The following is a 17579-nucleotide window of genomic DNA, read 5'->3' as shown; positions in this document are numbered from 1 at the left end:
GAGCAGCACACTGAACGCCTCGTTGCAGTTCTGCGGTGCCACGCGTACAAAATGCGGCGTTATTGCTGGCTTACTATCCCTAAACTCACCCTTTGCCGGTTTATGCGAACGGAAGAACACCTTGGCGTAGCAGACGACGCCGATGTCCAACCCAGCTTGAAGCAGGAGTACGCGCCGACATGGCCATCAAAAAAACCCTGGGGACTTGAAGTGCTTCGCCGATTACGGTACCCACAGCAAACGGGCTGCTCCAATGGCTTTCGGTAGTTATGGCGCGATGGGACTGCTTTCTTCTGCTCGAATTTTGGCGTAATAAAGGGGATACTGGAGACACTTCTCGCTTTGCTACGTGGCTGTGCGCTGTCCACGCGCTCGTTTTGTGCTTTGCTTCCTGAGGCTGGCGCTATGAAAGATGATTATGTTCATGTGGTTTAACGCGCTGAAACTAAACAGGTTATGACTTGCCCAGTGGGCGCCTTCAAGAGACAACGCCTACAGCGGATTTTTCGCCCAATGGGCAATTTAGCAACTTCGCGTTAGAAACGCCCTGCGCAAATTTTCTCTGTTCTGTTTAAAATAAATGCAGATGACAAAACTGGCGCTGGGCCTGTTCCTGTACGCGGCCGTCGTGTTGCATCTTTCATTCGCGTGTACGCTCGAGTGTAGCTGCCAACGCTCTAGCTTGGTGCCACCGCTGCCGCAGGTCGAGGTAAAAGAGCAGCGGGGTCAGTCTAAGCAGCGTGAACTGAACTTCTCCGAACGCACCACAGCCGCGTGGGGAAGAAGCGATGAGCGGGGCGAACGGTCGGTCCCGTTCGCCCCGCACGAGCGCTGAGGCGACAGCCCGCCAAATCTCAACTGCAACCACCCATCCCGCCCGACCGCCAGACTAAACAAACGCTGCGTGCTTGGACCGACCCGATTTTTCACAACTTGTTCTGTAACCTCCGTATTAAGCCTCACAACGGGCGTTCGCTACACATGCACACACAGTGCGTACAATGCGGTGGCGCCATCGATACTGCCACGTGTGCCAAAATATTTCAAATTTTGGGGAATATTTACACGCCGACGTAACGCATGGCGTATGGACTTGTGGTTATGAGAACCGCGGATTAATTAGGCAATACAGCGAAATCTTGAAATAAACTCCATGAAATAAACGGCTGCCTCGGCCGGAATCGAACCGGCGTGCTTGGGCTCAACAGCACGTAGCTAATTATAGCCACTGAGCCACAGCCGGGCGCTCCTATTTCACCCAACCTACAAGAGAAAAATATTACGACAGCATGGTATTTGTTTTACGTCGCTAACATGGGAGCACGCGGTTGGCGACATCGACGTTAGGTTATTTTAATTTGCATGCAATTAAACACTACTGCGCTACTATAACCCTGGCCGAAAAACGGGCTGTTCAGACGACAAACGTATGTCACGGCTTCAAGAAGCAGGCGGGGTCGATCAAGCGAGAAATTTAGCGAGTTCAAACCGGGCATGAAACTGTTGGTACGATTAATAATGAATGAATTGAGCCTAAACGTCGGACGTGAAATAAAATCTGTGCAAAAATACCTTCGCATCGTGCTTCCACGGCGAACTTTCTCCTCTGCAGGCTCAGGCAAGGCGGCCTCAAAAGTGCAAGCTCGCACGCAGGGAATTACATGCCCTTCCTCCAAAGCCGGTCCTGTTCCCAGCTTAAGATTTCTCATTAGTAATAATGAGGAACACTGCGGCACCCAGAACCATAACTTGGAGCACGAGATGGACACCTCATGAGGCACGCGTAAAGGAAGAAAAAGACATCTGTAGACACTTGAGCGCGCAGCAGACGCTCACTATGCTCCATCGTAAAAAGTAAAAACACACACACTAAGGGACGGAAATCAGCAACGCATGTATTGTGCGACAAAATAAAAGCTATCCGGCATTTTCAGTGGCGCGCACACTGAACATCACAACGCGCAACGAAATAAATTCGTAATATGGAAGGAGCAACGACGGCTTTACGCAGCAACAAGTCCACAGCGCCACGGAGCTCCCAGGTGCCACAGACAGCGGGTAGCATTGTCGGCTGTGAACCGGTTCTAAGGGATGAAAAGTTCGATGTAGCGATGGCGGATGTTGCGCCCCTGCTTCTCACTGACCGCGCGTTCGGCTTCCTCTCGAGACGGGAAGGCCACGATGCCCTCGCCTGACGCACGTCCGTCGACAAAGCGTTCGATGTGGACGCTGTCGAACGTCACGGACGGGAAGTCGCCGAAGAAAGACAAAACATCCTCCACTGTGCATCTGTAAGGGAGGCCACGCAGGAGAACCATGGTCGCACCGGCTGGCAGGTAGAACCACGGAGCAGGATACTGAAGCGGGTTCGGGTACCAGAGCGCGTTCGGCGGCGGGAGAAACGACCCCCCCGGCACAGCCATCAGGGTAGCACCAGACGCGCCAAAGGGAGACGCCGGCGGCGGAGCGACGCCAGCCACCGCGGCAGACGCCAATCCCTGCACGGCCGCGGCGTTCCCGGGCAGCTCGTAGATGTCGTTGAAGGAGCACACGCAGACGTCGATGCGTCGCGGCCCCAGCACGTGCGGGTTCCAGTTCTTGACCACCATGAAGGCCGCATCCTCCGAGTGCATCCTGACGAAGGCCTCACCCAACAACTGGCCGCTTGCGTCATAGACCACGTACACGCCGTAGGGCACAACGGCCTGCGAGTATGGGCCCAGAAGCTCCAGGATGGTCTCCAAGGTGGCGTCGCGCGGCAAGCCCTGCAGGTGCAAGCAGTCCCTCCTGGAGGACAGCGGTCGTTCGGCGTAGCACTGCATTGGAATGGTCGGCGCCACGTACGGAGGACGTCGAAGAAAGAAGGCTCAATGGCGGCCGCGTCGTTATTCCTGCAGCGCTGGAGCTCCGGGGTTCGAGCGTTCGTTCTCCGCCGTCCTCGACTCTGGTTTGAGAGTATTCCGAGGGCGCATGCAAGCGATGCTGCGGAGGCTGAGAGGGAGATGCACGCGAACGCGCTGTATTCCTTCGCCATCCTGTGACCGTGAGACATTCGCTCGCGCCGTCGAGCAGTGCAGACGCGTTCTTCTTCGCCTCCCTGCTTTTGACGACTCGCGCTCCGTTTTTCGTGCCTGTATCCAGTATTTCGCGTCGCTATGTGACAGTTCAGATGTCGACGCGCGGCAGCCTGCCCCCGCCTTCGACCAGTGCATCGGCCGCGCGTATCCAGATGTTGCATCGTCGGTAGCAGTGTTGCGGAATGGGCATCCCCATTCCATTCCAATTCCATTCCGAGGAATTAGAACTTGTCGTGATTGCATTCCTTTCAATTCTTCGGAATGACAGAAGTTAGCCCATTCCCACTCCTGGAATGGACGGGAAGTTCAATTCCATTCCTTAAATTCCTCAACGTAAAAAATTTGTTGTGGCTTAGCTCGGCTATGCCAGGATATACGTAGCGTGAGCTAAGGTTCAGCTGGTTATTCTTAGCTTTCCTGGTTGTCTAGGATTCGCTTGATTATCACTCTTACTGTTGCTTCAATGACACACACACACGGTATACGCATTATGTAACACATGTATATTTGCATAATAAGTAGCGGAAACCCACTAATTATTGCAGTATTTACATGTTAGCATGTTTTAGCTGTTTGTTCTTGCGCGACGCGAGATGAACCAGCTATTACGTTGATGTCGGCTTTTTCCGTTTTGTTGCAGTCTGTGGCGTGCTATCTTGCTACCTGCTTTGCGCACTGTCATACCAGCGTGATTAGTATTCTGTGGATAACTCACAGGCATGTAACGTGAAGCTGGCTCACACGTACACGCGTTCGAAATGCCTACTTGAATGATTTCAAGTGCTCTACAGCATTGAGCACTAACAGTACACTAACAACGCTTGAGACAGGAGGGCAGAGTCACAGAACACCGTTTACAAATTTTGCATTCACTCGAGGAAAGCCACCACCGCTTCCACCACCGCTTCCACCACCGCTTCCACATTGCGATTGTTTATTGCCCTGGCACTACCTCAGCCCAATCCGTCCAATACACGACATTATTTACGACCCCCTCATTTAAAGTGAGAGAAATATATCGTGAGGGGAGCCCTGTCAAAATAAAGTATGATCAGGCCTATAGTTGTTTCCATGAATGCGCAACCATATAGTCGAGGACCTGATCAAAAATTTTAAATCAGACCTCCCTACCTGAATAGTGGCGATTCCCAAATTTTCAAGCTGACGACAAAGGCTTCAGTAATCAGGTACGTTTGTACCCAGGCGCAACGGCCACGTGCACGGAAGCACAACAACCAAAGCACGAACAAGTTTGGCACAATTGGATGAGAGTGCCGCACATTCGGATCGAAGCAAAGCACGGTGTCGCAGTTGTTAAAGCACTCGCAAAAAGGGCGCTATTGGAGCCAGAACTATTAGAAACAAACGCCTGTGGACAGCTGCGTTCTGCATTGCCGTATATAATATCTTACGTATTTGTATATCCCAGCTGCACACTACCGTAGCCTCCGTGGCAGAGCGTGGAGGTAGAAAGCTCATAAATATATTCGAAGCTCGCTTCTTATACTTTTGGCGGGTGCCGGGCACGCAAATACCTCACCCACAATTTTCTTTTTGCTGCCTTGGTATTGATTTGCTGGAGCCCCGCGGCCGCTGCAACACACGGACAGACGGTCGACAGCTTGGCTCCGTATTCGTGTGAGATGCCTACCAGGCCGGCTGACAAGCTACAACGCTATTCATTGCGCGCCGGAGGACAACGCTTTGTTGTTTCATGCGTGAACGCTTTATGTTGTAGCTCCAATATTTCGCAGTACGAGCTTGCGGTGAGAAACACCGCGGCTTCGGATGCGCGCCGTTTGTATCCCCCCTGCTTCTCGGTGATATTCCCCGCCTGCTGGCTTGGCCTCACGGCGCCTGCCAGTGAGAGAGACGTTGTTCTGCCATCGGCGCCACGGACGGTTGTACAGGGAAAAATATGCCTCAAAAAGGCTTCCGAAGCACGAAGAACCGACCTAACGGTGCCACTGTCCAGACGCGCTTGCGCCGCTCGAAGTTCACTTTCATATGCGCTGCGCGGATTCAGTTACTCGAGATGCCGGGTACGCGTTATCTTTTCCGTCACCGGTGCTCCCTTTGAGATATACCGCCGCAGTCGTCGCCACAGACGAACTAATTACCGTATTTACCCGATTCTAACGCGCCCCCGATTCTAACGCGCACCCGATTTTCCTGGCAAAAAAAAAAACGAAAAAACTTGCACCTCCGATTGTAACGCGCACGTGACTTTGTGACCCAGACAAACGAATGCCAGAGAAACGGTCGATTTATTTCCCTAAGTAATCTCACTCATCTCACTCCTCGTCGCTCTCCGCTGAGCACAACAGCTCGTCCTCGGTGCCTTCAAGCGCGTTCGCGATGCCACACTTCTGAACGAACGCGCAACCATGGTCGATGGGATCGTGGCCCACGCCTCGCACGCCTGTCACGAGAGCTTTTCCAGAGGTGCACGCTTCAGCCGACCGCTCGTTTTGAACGCGTGGGAGCCGCTGCTGCCATTGCTGTTATCAAGCGGGCAAGTGAAACGATATGACGATTTGTGTGAACGCCGATAGAAAAGCCTAGACGCCTAGGCTTGCTGCGTCCGGAAAATCGTTGCTAAGAGCTTTGGCGCCATCTTGAGATGGCGATGGCGATGGGGGAGACGAAATTTTCGCTGTTTCGGCAGGTTCGGTTTTGTATCCGATTCTAACGCGCATGCGATTTTTCGGCCTATTTTTCCGGAAAAAAAGTGCGCGTTAGAATCGGGTAAATACGGTAAGTAGCCTGAAGGCGCCAGCAATGGTGACGCCGCCGTCTAAAAATACCGACTCCATTCGCGTTCCATTCCGGGCAAAACGCCCTTAATTTCATTCCCAGCTCCAAGCGTATCCTCATTCCATTCCCATTCCATGCCGGAATCTGGAAAAAGTGGAATGAATCCCGAGTCATTCCAATTCCGGAGTGGCAACTCCGCAACACTGGTCGGTAGAAGAGTTTCGGGTGTCCCCGCAGGCTCGCGAGGCTCAGTCTCCAGCAGCAGCAGCGTGCCCAGCAGCTTGTGGGGATGCTTCAAGCCAAGCCCGCACCCCTGCCCGGGTCTGTGTTCGCGCAACCCGCCGAGCCGACCTTGGTTACGGCCGTTGCGTGTGCTGCCCCAACACTCCCCATGTGCACTGGAGCAGTGAACTATTTGCAAGAAGACCTGGCCAAAACCGTGGCAGAGCCAATGGGCGAGACGTCAAGAACCCGCGCCCGCGGGACGTCTTGGATGGCTCGGATGACGAGCGCGGGCCAAACGACGCTATACCGAAGGAGAACGGCCGGGCGGCCGCGCTCTCTCCCAGTGGTGCCACAAGCCTCCGCGCGCCGCCGGCCTCCTCTTGCACCACCGCTATAGTGCCTAGAGTATATTCTAGGCACTATCCACCGCCGCTTCCTCCCCGGCTCGTCCGGTCGTCGCGCAAGATGGCGGCGCCCATGGGACAATAACAAACGCCGAGTGGGCGGCTTCCCATGGAGATTGTGACCTGCGGCGGCTCTTCGGGTGGCTCATCGGCCTTGGAACAAGCTCCCGAGCATCGCGAGGGTCCGTGGGCCCGAAAGCAGTGCAAGGCAAAGCGGCAGAAGACCAGGAAACTGGCCGTGCGGCTCCCGATCGTGCAGCCGGCCACCGGCACCTACCTATTCCGCCCTGCTGACCGAGGTGCCTCCTTCCTCACAGCATCGAGGGGGGTTATCTCCCGTGAGCTCGCTGCCACCCCCAGGGTGTCGCAGGTTAGGATAAACACCCGGTTGAACATGGTCGCTGGCGATGCCGAGACGGACGAGTGTTTGGGTGCCGTCCTGGCCTCACGGTAGCTATGTGTAATAAAGTAACTGACCTGCAGTTGAAAGAACGGTGAGCGCCTCAAAGTCATCGCGCTGTCGTGGTCCGAAGTGGCGTCGAAATGCGCGCGCTTTCGACCTCCCTCGTAGCAGGCTGGTTCAGCGGAAGCACTCACTTCCCAAGCAGCAGAGGCCGATTGCCAATGATTGGAAAACCCATGGGTACCAATTGGCTTCCCAGCTATCGGCCACTCATTGGTTACTCGGCTGAAAGATTGATAGAGCGCCAAGCAAACGGCGACCAGAAGTAACGTGACACAGAAAGCACATCGGAGGCCGCGCTTCAGCTGACGGATAAAAGCGCATTTTTTCCACGCCCTTGCCGTGCGCATAGCGCGTCTGAACACGACGGTTGGAGCGGGTGAACAGGCCACAACGGAGCAAAAAGTCATCGCGCTACCTAAAAAGTTACCTAAAGAGCCACAGCACCGGGCCATGAAACAAAGCGCACTTAAACTAAAGTGCAGCGTATTCAAAAGAGCGTGAGAGATAGTGTCACACGTTCAGTAGGAATGGTCATTTGTGTGTCCTAACGCAACGGTGTCCGTCGGACTACTTGAGCGTTGTGCCTTTGCGCGTCGGTCCTTCTCTTCGCGGCGGGGCTGGTGGACGGACGCATCGCTCCGACGTCTCCGTCTCTTTTGTGGCATTGAAACCGCCGTAGTACTCCTGTACGTGTCTGTGAGGTGCGTTTTGGTGTCGGTGGCTGTGTTTGAAGTGTACCTGACTGGTGGAAGAACATCGTTTGCCTGCTGCGGCCGCCGCTGAAAACGTAAGTTACCATTTCATTTTCTGTTGCGCGGTGCGGGAGAGATCGCGCTCGTTCCCGCCAAAACTTCAGCCGTCGTTTATAACAACTGGCGCTCGTGAGTGCTGTTTAGCATTGTTGGTTCTTGCGAAGACTTAGGTGGTCACATACATATGCTTCCATTTGTCTGACGCCAGTTCTAGCTATCCTTTTTCCGGCTGTTTTTTTCTGAACAAGCGGCCGTGCTCCCATTGCAGGTTCACTACGTTCAGCATGCGTTGAAGCAACACTCGTGTGCAGTATAAGAGTTGCGAATGTATTACGCTGGCTTCATTAAAATATCTATAAATTAAGCTTTCGTTTCGTTATTTTCTTGAGCAACGTAAAGATATTGCCGAGCGACAAAGTAATTACGCTGCCGCTGGGCTTCTCCGTCGGTTCTGCTCGCATCTGGCGCGTCCGACGGGGCAGAAGTGAGCGAAGGCGACAGCAACGCCGTAACCAGGTTAATACCATATCAGTTAGGTTTGTATCGTCGCTTTAATGGTCGCTTTATTTTGTTGCCCCTAAGAAATATAACACATTTAAAGGTCACAAGGTTCGACTTCCAATTCAACCTCCAAGTTGGCATAGATGTCTTGCAAAAAAAAAAAAAAAAAAAACAACGTGAACGTTCGGCCGTTCCGAACCCATTGTGTAGTGCGGTGCCTTGTAGTCTCTGATCCCGCGGTGTTAGAAAACAAAACGTACGCTAAAAAACGTTGACGGCACGACATTTCAGTCGCGATTAATTGTTTATATGGGTACAGTAGCCACAACAAAATTTCACGGAACCGCTGGCCTGTTGCTTTGTCTATTGGAGTTTTTTTTATATTACCTTGCGCGACTGCAATAAGTATGAAGCCCATTTCCGGTGGAAGTCCGGACTGTTTTCTCAAGAAATAGCCAAGTAACTGCTACCGGAAAACGGAGTTTTGAAAAATAGATAGTGCAGTACGTTTCATGTTTCATAGGGAGTGCTAACAAGCTAGAAGTTTAGGCTGAATATTTTCGCACGTGTATGCGTTAAGGATGGGGCTAGGTGCTGTATTTAGTAAACAGCGTGTTTTTACCATTGTAGTGAACGCTTTTTTTTTTCACTTATTTCAGGCGCTACAACGTAAAGGTGTTTCCCGCGGACAAGTGGCGGATGCAGCAGAGAGAACAAGACTTCCGAGCTGGACTATTCTGCAATGACTGACTTTATACGCACGACGTCGTGAAGTCTGGCGGAAGCAACTATACGCACGACGCGAATGACGCGCGAACGCGGCAGCCAAAGCAACCGGCACCGCGCTGTTGCTCCGCCCGTCCCAATCGCCCTGATAGAGCGTTTTGCCCAATTTCCAAGCGGCTCTATCGCCCTTTTCCGTCGCACCACGGGTACCATACCACGGGTCGCGAAGCCGATGGTTCAAATGACAGTCTTACAACGCTCCTCGAAATGGGTTTTCGTTTAGCTTTCGTGCTCCGTATCGCAATAAAAAACGCACAGCTGATGTTATCGATGCAAAGCAAGACATTGAACCGGATAATGCATTTATTTCACTTACGATTGCAGCGATGCGACTTATTTAACATGCTCTGTGCCACATTACGACCTTGACACACCGACCATATTCCCAATTACCGATGGAAAATTTGGGGCTCTTATATAACGTTCAGCTCCCTAAAAATAACCTAGGTTATAATTTTCACGTATTTCTTGTCTCGGCTTACAATCTGCATAGTCAATGCAGCTCAGAAGCGCTCGGGTTGTGATCGCATCGAACCCACAACGGATGGCGGTGCTCTTATCCAGCCTCTGAATTAATACTGTGGGATGGAAGCACCTGCCCTATATTTAGCATTAACACGTATATGGAGGATTCCGTTGACCGATAGCCTAAACGATGCGGCAAACTGTTCTACTCATGCGCGTTAAGAAACTTACAGGTTCAAGTTCAGTTGCAACAACTTATAAAAAAACGAAATCAGATGAACCCCCATTTTATTTTATTCTTAAACGGATTTCGGTGGCCACATGCAAGCCAATTTTCACCATTTCGAAATGAATACCCACGACATTTAATTTCAAGCACATCCACATGTGTTGAGCAATAACAGCTTTCATGTTTGCTTTGGGCATTAGCCATTTATTTACACTAAAAGTTAGAAACCAAATGTGCACTGAACGTTCCAAGAACTGCTTGGTTTAGGTATACGTCGTGAAGGAACTTCCTTCATGTGCGAAGTGTTTGCGAGCCTGACCCCCTCGACGAAATGACGCCGACACGCAAGAAACAGAAAGAACCAGTTTATTCCGGACAATAAAACAAAACGGCATGCGTAGAAGTATCAGCGTGTAACATAACAGTCATGCGAGCAACCGCGACACTCAAGAAGAAAGTGCACCGATCGTTCCGAAAATAATGGGGCGCTTTAATTAACACTCACGGCGATGTCCAAGTCTATTGTCATATTCTTTTATCGTGATGTCCGAGTCTGTTATCGCGTTTGTGTACTTCAGTTTCTTCTGCAGTCGTTCAAGTCGTACACTTAGCCGCGAATTGACGACGTCCACTGTTTTTGTAGCTTTCACTACGAAAAAGGCCTTGTTCCGGGGCTGAAATTCTCTGAAGGCGTGATCGCAATCGCTAAAGCAACTAAATCGTGCCCCAACTTCGAATGCCATGCCGCCTCCATCGAAGCCGCCAAGGGGCTTGGGGGACCCGCCAACCCGTATGATGAGGGCGCCTTCAGTGTTCAGCAACTGCCGCATTGGCGCCTCAGTCGTGTCGTGCGTAAGGTCCCTGAAAGAACTAAGGTAACCGTTATAAAGGAGGCTATGGTAGCGCCAACTGCTTCCTCCTTCTCCGCTGCCCTCCTCTTTTTTCTCTCCCCTCACCCGCGGCGCCGCCGTCCCTTTAACTCCGCAGCGGGGCCGCCATGTTTGTTGGCTTCCTCAGAGCAGACGCCCTCGCAACGCTTCGGGCCGCTCGCTGCAGTTTTTCGTGCAGTTTGCTCTTGTTTTCGCGCCGCAATCGCTTTTTGGTAGCATTAATAGTATTTCTAGAGCCCCGTTTTACCAACACGCATTGAGTGAGGCTGTTTTGTTGTATATTTTTGTCTAGAAGGGGATATTTGCGGGGTGGATGCCGCGGGTGCATACTGACAGCGCGGTGTTTGTTTACGTGTGCGGCATGCTCAGGATAGTTCGTGAACGCGAAAGGATTGAACGTGGACGTTTCAAACTGCTCTGTTTCATACTATTTCTAGAGCCCCGTATTACCAACACGCCCTAAGTGAGGCTGTTTTGTTGTATATTTTTTGTAGAAGGGGATATTTGCGGGATGGATGCCGCTGGCGCATACGGACAGCGCGGTGTTTGTTGACGTGTGCGGCATGCTCAGGATAGTTCGTGAACGCGAAAGGATCGAACGTGGACGTTTCAAATCGCTCTGTTACAGTAATTCCGTTCTTGCATTTGCGTGATTAAGTTGTGGTCGTGCAAGCGCTGCACAGAGGGCTCGCGCATGGTTCGCGGTGACCTTGGTTCCGGGCAGTTCGAGCGCTGATGGAGGCGAAAAGCAAAAACGCCCGTGTGTACGAGATTTCGGCGCACGTTAAAGATCCCCAGGTGGTCAAAATTAATCCGGAGCCCTCCACTACGGCGCGCCTCATCGCCTGCGTTGCGTCGGCGCGTTAAACCCTACAATCAATCAATCAAGTTCGAGCGCTGCGCTGGCTTTTTTGCGTTCGCGTTTTTTTGCGTTAGTTGTAGATCATTAGGCAGCGCTCAGTATGCGTCCCGCATTAGCTACTGACATTCATGCCACCTTTATTCCGTGCACTTTCCGGTGCTTTGGCGCTGTTGCAAAATATATGTCACCTTCACGTCGTTATAGGCTGCTGTCAAGGTCAAAGTTCTCGCGTCTCCTCGTTGGCCTCGCCCAAGACGGCTGTACTTTTGGCAGTGCGTCCGTGGCATAGCAATGTTCGTGCGATTGGCGTTCACAATTACTTCGAGGGCCCTGTCAGGCATATCTGGAACAGGCTCGCACAAAGAAGGCGCAGTTAAAGAATGCGCTCAGCTTACAATTATAACTGTAGTGTCCAGTTCTATAATAACTACCGTATTCCAAGGCCAGCGCAATTGTGAATCCTTTTTATGCTGTACAGCTAACATTGATTCATGTGTGGGCTTTGATAAATTACAGCTTGCTACAGCCGAGCGGGCCGGGACTGCACTGCTACACGATTTAGCAAACGTGGATCGAGTTGTGCATCGTAGTGAAGAATTAAGGATACCCGCCGCGGTGGCTAAGGCGTTGCACTGCTGAGCACGAGGTCGCGGGTTGGATTCCCGGCCGCGGCGGCCGCTTTTCTGATGGAGGCGAAAAGCAAAAACGCCCGTGTGTACGAGATTTCGGCGCACGATAAAGATCCCCAGGTGGTCAAAATTAATCCATAAGAGCCCTCCACTACGGCGCGCCTCATCGCCTGCGTTGCGTCGGCGCGTTAAACCCCAGAATCAATCAATCAAGAATTAAGGCGCACTGCGATAACACTTTTCGACACGTCGTACAGGACACGCGTCCTAGAGTTCGTCGCCGTATTTCGAAATTTCCTCAACTTGTTGCACACCATTTGTGCGTACGTATACACGTATACATAGTGGCGTGAAAGCCCTGCTGCCCAAATTCTCACCCGGATACATTAGATTGCGTGTGCCGCCACTGTTCAGGTGAGAACTGTGTAAAAAATATAGGCTGTAACCTTCGGAATACTCACGAGAGACGACTGCAATAAGAGATCAGTTTCTGCGGGATCAATGCTTATACAAATTGCTCATGAAGTTAATTACTGAAATTAATTGCTCCTGCAAATCCCGTTTTTCACTATAGGACGTGATTGTATGCAGGTATTATTAAAAGAAGCAGGGACACACAATTGCTTTGTACTGGGATATATTCTGGCATATTTGTACATGGCACTAGCACAAGAATACATCCAAAACAAATTCGAAAGAGAAACCATATCACAATGATTGAGACAAAACAATAAGGTGCCCTTCAAAAATGAACCGTTGTCACAAAATCAGGATTTTATTCCAAGTCTGCTATGAACCACCATTGGATTGTAAAGATTATAACATGCTGTATCGCAGACAAACATCTAGACTAGGTCATGATTGATAGAGTTGACAACTAAGAACTGCAACGCACTAAATGCAAAACTGTAGATTGACCATGACTAAGAAAATGGCAAAGGCTTTATATCAACGAAAAGGCTGCTAAGAATACAGATCACAATGTGCCGTCACAAAAATGATAGGTTTTTATGAAACAAAAGACCACAACAATACATTAATCAAACCGTGCTTGGAATGATGTTACAATGAGTGCCGTCACGCCATGAAGTCTGTCTGTCTGGACCTATTACATCAATGTAGTGGTGAACAATTAATTACTTCAACAAGAATCCTGCACCATTAGAGGGTGGTGCAAGGTGAAAAAAAAAACATGCTGAAAGGACACTGGAGCCCCATTCCGTAGCAGGTATGGAATCTGCCACTCTGATGACTGCAAAACTGAATGAAACCTGGAAAAAGTAAGCTGCGAAACTTGTCAGAAACTTTAGCAGACATAAATGCTGGAAATTACGTGTACTCACCAGCAGCAAAAGACTCCTTGGATAGTTCGGGGCCTCGTGAGCAACGTTGATTGCAGAATGGTGCATCTCCTGTATGCATAGGTAGGATTGCAGACGCAAAGGTGGAAAGGTATCCAGTAGACAAAACAGTAAAATGGTGCACTTACGTCGAGCAGGTGGCTTAATTGCGCTGCTGTGGTGGCTTCCTGTGTGAAAAAATGCTGGGAATGGCATTTTGTTTCAGCTTTTTAACGCCAAGCTTCTCCAATATCCGTTTCTCAAATTGGTCTTCCGTGAAGTGATCCTATTGAGAAAGACAAAAATTGCACCACAGAGTCTCGGATATGCCACAAACGCTCCGTAAGTATAGGTATAATGCCAGAGAGTAGGGATCGTTCAAACGTGGCAGGGTTGAATTCGCATTTCCACATTTGCTCAGTGCCACATCCCACGTCAACTTGCGGCTAATAAATGCTGAACAAAAATAGGTCTGCTGAAAATACATTTACATTGCGTGTTTTGGGTCACATGACAATGACCGGATATGCTACACCGTTGACAATTAAAATGAAGTAAGCGGACAACCTGCAAGTTCGCACCCTCACATGTAAAGCAAGCGTTAACACGTAATGAACGGCCCCCTGTACGCTAGCATACGCGGAAGAGAGGGTACGTGTACAACCATTGCGGGCCAAATATGCATTTCAAGCGGCCACTCAAATGCGCACGAATTTAACGAAGCGACAACAGAAATTACGAATGAACGCTAGTGTAACGGCGCGGTCACTAAATTAGGTAAGCTTTTTAACCTAGCCGAAAATTTTTTCCCTCTAATTGCCCCAATGTGCGCCGCACGTTACGCAGCAAATCGCTTCAATGTCATAACAACGGGCTTATAATACAACCGGGGTGCCTACACAATACAAGATTCCACGCAACAGAGCCCACACGCACTCTGAACGCATTCGCTACACGGTCGGACGCAAGCTGCCATCGACCAAAACGCGAGCGCGAATGCAGCTGAAATTCTTTGCGGTATGGCAACCGTACGACCACCGACTGGAGATGCTACGCCCTTGATTCCGCCAAAAAGTAAGAGCGCACACAACCAATACACGCACTCAGTCCTAAAGCAAAGCTTACGACGTAACGAACTTCCCGCAGTGCGCGATGTCTGCTTAGAACAAAGGGTGGACGACCGTTGCGAGGCGAATACGCATTTCTTCGTAAGTGAACGCTCAAACGTGCGCAGAATTTGACAAAGGGGCAACAAAGTGCAAAAACGTACCCACTGGCCGAGAGAGAACACCCGCACGCTGAACACAAATTCGCTACATAGTCGGACGCAAGCTGCCGTCGAACAAAACAAGCGCGAATACGCGTGAACTCAATTTCGGCACGGCAACCTTACGAAAACCGACTACGCCCCTGATTCTGCTGGAAAGTAAGCGCGCACACAACAAATACGCGGCCTCAGTTCTAAAGCAAAGCTTACGACGTGTGACAAACTGCCCGCAGTGCGTAATGCCTGCTCAGAACAAAGGGTGGACGACCGTTGCGGAGTGAATACGCATTTCTTCGTAAGTGGCCGCTCAAACGTGCGCAGAATTTGGCAAAGCGGGAACAAAAAGTGCAAAAACTTACCTCGCAAAGTCGTGATGATAGCGTGGGCTTGAAGTCTGCCCGTCCAATTCTGTGCAGCCAAACTTTTCTCCTTTCTGCGTTGCGTTGGCCGGTCGGAATTAAGAGTCTTTTTCCATCACTGACCTTATTCGAGCAGCCGAAGGCACAACAACTCGGCATCGCGACGCTACATGAAGTGACGCCGACGCGACACTTGTTTGAAACGAGCACCTGACTCTTCGGTTGTTATCGGTTGTTATACGCTGGCGGCTTCGATAAGGCTTGCTCCGAGGTAGCTGAGCCTAAAATGGCGAATTAAAGGGACAGCGGCGGCGAAGAGAAGAAAAAACAAACAACGCGGGGACGAGGTACTACGTCACTGGCCGTTGGCCAATGGCGCGCGGCGTTCGCCGGCGAAAAAGAAAATGGCAAAAAACGAAGGAGGAAAGGAGCGCGGGCGAGGGCGAAAGGCGGCGAGATCTAAAGATGGCGCTACCTTAGTTATTTCAGGGACCTTAGTCGTGCGTATAATGGCTTCCGACAGGCCACACGACGTCGTGCGTATAAAGTCAGTCACTGTTGAACTACATTGTGATCTTGGCCGGTCGGCGAATTACCGGGGAGGAGGGTCTGTTTTCATTTACCTGAATGCTTCTGTTTTGTAGGCATTTAAAACAGTTAAGCGAAGCATTGATCGGCTCGCGCTTTACGAGCAGCGCTTTTTTATTTTTCTCGACTATTGTGTTTGTGTCTGCTTTCGTGTTTGTGTTTTGAACAAGCTTATTTCGTATTCTTCCAACTGTTAAGACACGTTTCTCGTAAATTTGGTGTGCATAATAAAAAAAGTAAGCAAAGATACGTGATGTGTTGTGTTGCTCAATTATTTTTGGCCAGTAACGTATTGCTTCGCGCAGTTGATGCTGTTTATTGTGAATCGCAGTCCGATTTCTGTTTTATACATGCCATTGTACAGGAAAATATTCTTGTTGGCTTGTAACCTTTCCCAAGCACCAGCCAATAATGGCGGCCGAGGCTTTGCCAAGATCGGACACATTGGCCACTGACGATTTGCCATGCTTGGGCTTGGGAATTTCTGCTGCTTGGGAGCTCAGTACGGTGCCTTCGAGTTGATCCCCAATTGCGTCGACCGCCGCTTGCAGTGTGGACTCGATGTGGGCGTCGCTGCCACCTACCACCCACACCGTTATGTCGTCCGCGTAGATGGTATGTCTGGCGTCTTCGGTGCTCGCGAGCCTCTCGGCCACTCCGATAATTACTAAGCTGAAAAGCATCGGCGAGATGACAGACCCTTGTGGTGTGCCAGTGCTGCCGAGCTTCTTCTCTTGCCTTTGAAGGTCGCCTGCTCGTAACTCGGCGGTCCTGCCCGTGAGGAAATCTTTGGTGTAATTGTAGGATCTTACTCCCATGTTGAGCTTGGAGACCTGGGACAGGATCGCCGAGTGCTTCACCTTATCAAAGGCGCTCTGCAGGTCAAGACCTAGTACCGCTTTGTTGTCGTCGGTGTTGCCGTCAATGATTTGGTGCTTCAGCTGTATCATTGCATCTTGCGTGCCTAAGCGCTGTCTGAAGCCGATGATTGTCGCCGGGTAGAGGTCCTCCCGTTCCAGGTAGTCTTGCCACCAGTTGAGCAGGACATGCTCCAGTACCTTGCCCACGCAAGACGTGAGCGAGATGGGCCGGAGATTGTCCGTGTCGGGTGGCTTTCCCGGCTTGGTAATCAGTATGGTTCTGGCTTTCTTCCACTGCTTCGGCAGCGGGCTTACTCTCCAACATTTGTTGAAATATTCAGCCAGGTTTTCGATCGACTTGTCGTCGAGGTTCTTGAGTGCCTTGTTCGAGACAAGGTCCGGGCCGGCCGCCGACCTGCTGTTGAGGTCTTGCAGAGCCGTGCGGGCCTCCTCCACGTCGATGTCTCTGTCGAGTCTATCATTGGGCATTCCGCCGTACGGTCCGTGTTTTCTGTGGGTGTAGTTGGCAAGTATTTGTCGCTGATGCGTTTGATTACATTGTCGGTTCCATGCCTCGAGACTTCCTGGTGGATGAGCTTTGCCAGTCGGTCTCGCTGGTGTGACTTGGTCTTGGTTTCGTCAAGCAGATGTCGTAGCAGGTTCCATGTTTTGCCGCTTTGCATCTGACCGTTGGCTACGTTGCAGATCTCGTTCTACCGCTGCACACATAGCGTGCGGCAGTGTTCCTCGATTGCACGATTGAGCTCCTCGACTTTCTTTCTTAGCTTGCGATTGAGACGCTGTTTTTTCCACCGGTTCAGCATCGACTGCTTAGCTTCGATTAGGTGAGCTAGACGACTATCCATTCTGTTGGTTTCTATGTCCGTTTCTATTTGCTTGGTCGAATTTCGTACGTCTTTGGTGATCTCGGTGGTCCATGTTTCGATGTCGTCGATTTCGCTCCCTTCCTCATTGTTCTGACTTCTGATGTCTCTGGAGGCTTTCCAGTCGATCCAGGTGTGTTTTCTGGTGGTGGTGCCGCTGCGTTCCGGAATCACAACCTCCACGATTGTGTGGTCACTGCCTAGGTCCACCCCGGTATTCCTCCAGGTGATCGTAACC

The 17579-nt window shown here is 50.9% G+C and overlaps 1 protein-coding gene and 1 long non-coding RNA gene across 2 annotated transcripts; both read right to left on the bottom strand.

Moving 5' to 3' along the window:
- Window positions 1-2084: 2084 nt before the first annotated feature.
- LOC144154883 (epithelial splicing regulatory protein 2-like) lies at window positions 2085-2822 on the bottom strand. The gene has a single exon (XM_077685972.1). It carries the CDS (start codon window positions 2820-2822, stop codon window positions 2085-2087), a length of 738 nt encoding a protein of 245 aa, XP_077542098.1.
- A 9841-nt stretch (window positions 2823-12663) lies between these two features.
- On the bottom strand, window positions 12664-15490 carry LOC144166181 (uncharacterized). The gene is made up of 3 exons (XR_013321610.1): window positions 15010-15490; window positions 13533-13669; window positions 12664-13455 (listed from the first exon to the last, which is right to left on the bottom strand). It is a non-coding gene; the product is annotated as an uncharacterized LOC144166181 (long non-coding RNA).
- Between the last annotated feature and the right edge of the window lie 2089 nt (window positions 15491-17579).

This window comes from Haemaphysalis longicornis, unplaced genomic scaffold, assembly GCF_048455015.1.
Source record: "Haemaphysalis longicornis isolate Haplotype H1 unplaced genomic scaffold, Haemaphysalis longicornis Haplotype H1 scaffold_1, whole genome shotgun sequence".
Classification (NCBI taxonomy): domain Eukaryota; kingdom Metazoa; phylum Arthropoda; class Arachnida; order Ixodida; family Ixodidae; genus Haemaphysalis; species Haemaphysalis longicornis.
The sequence above is the reverse complement of the archived record's forward strand: the minus strand, read 5'-3'. Positions and strand labels throughout refer to the sequence as shown.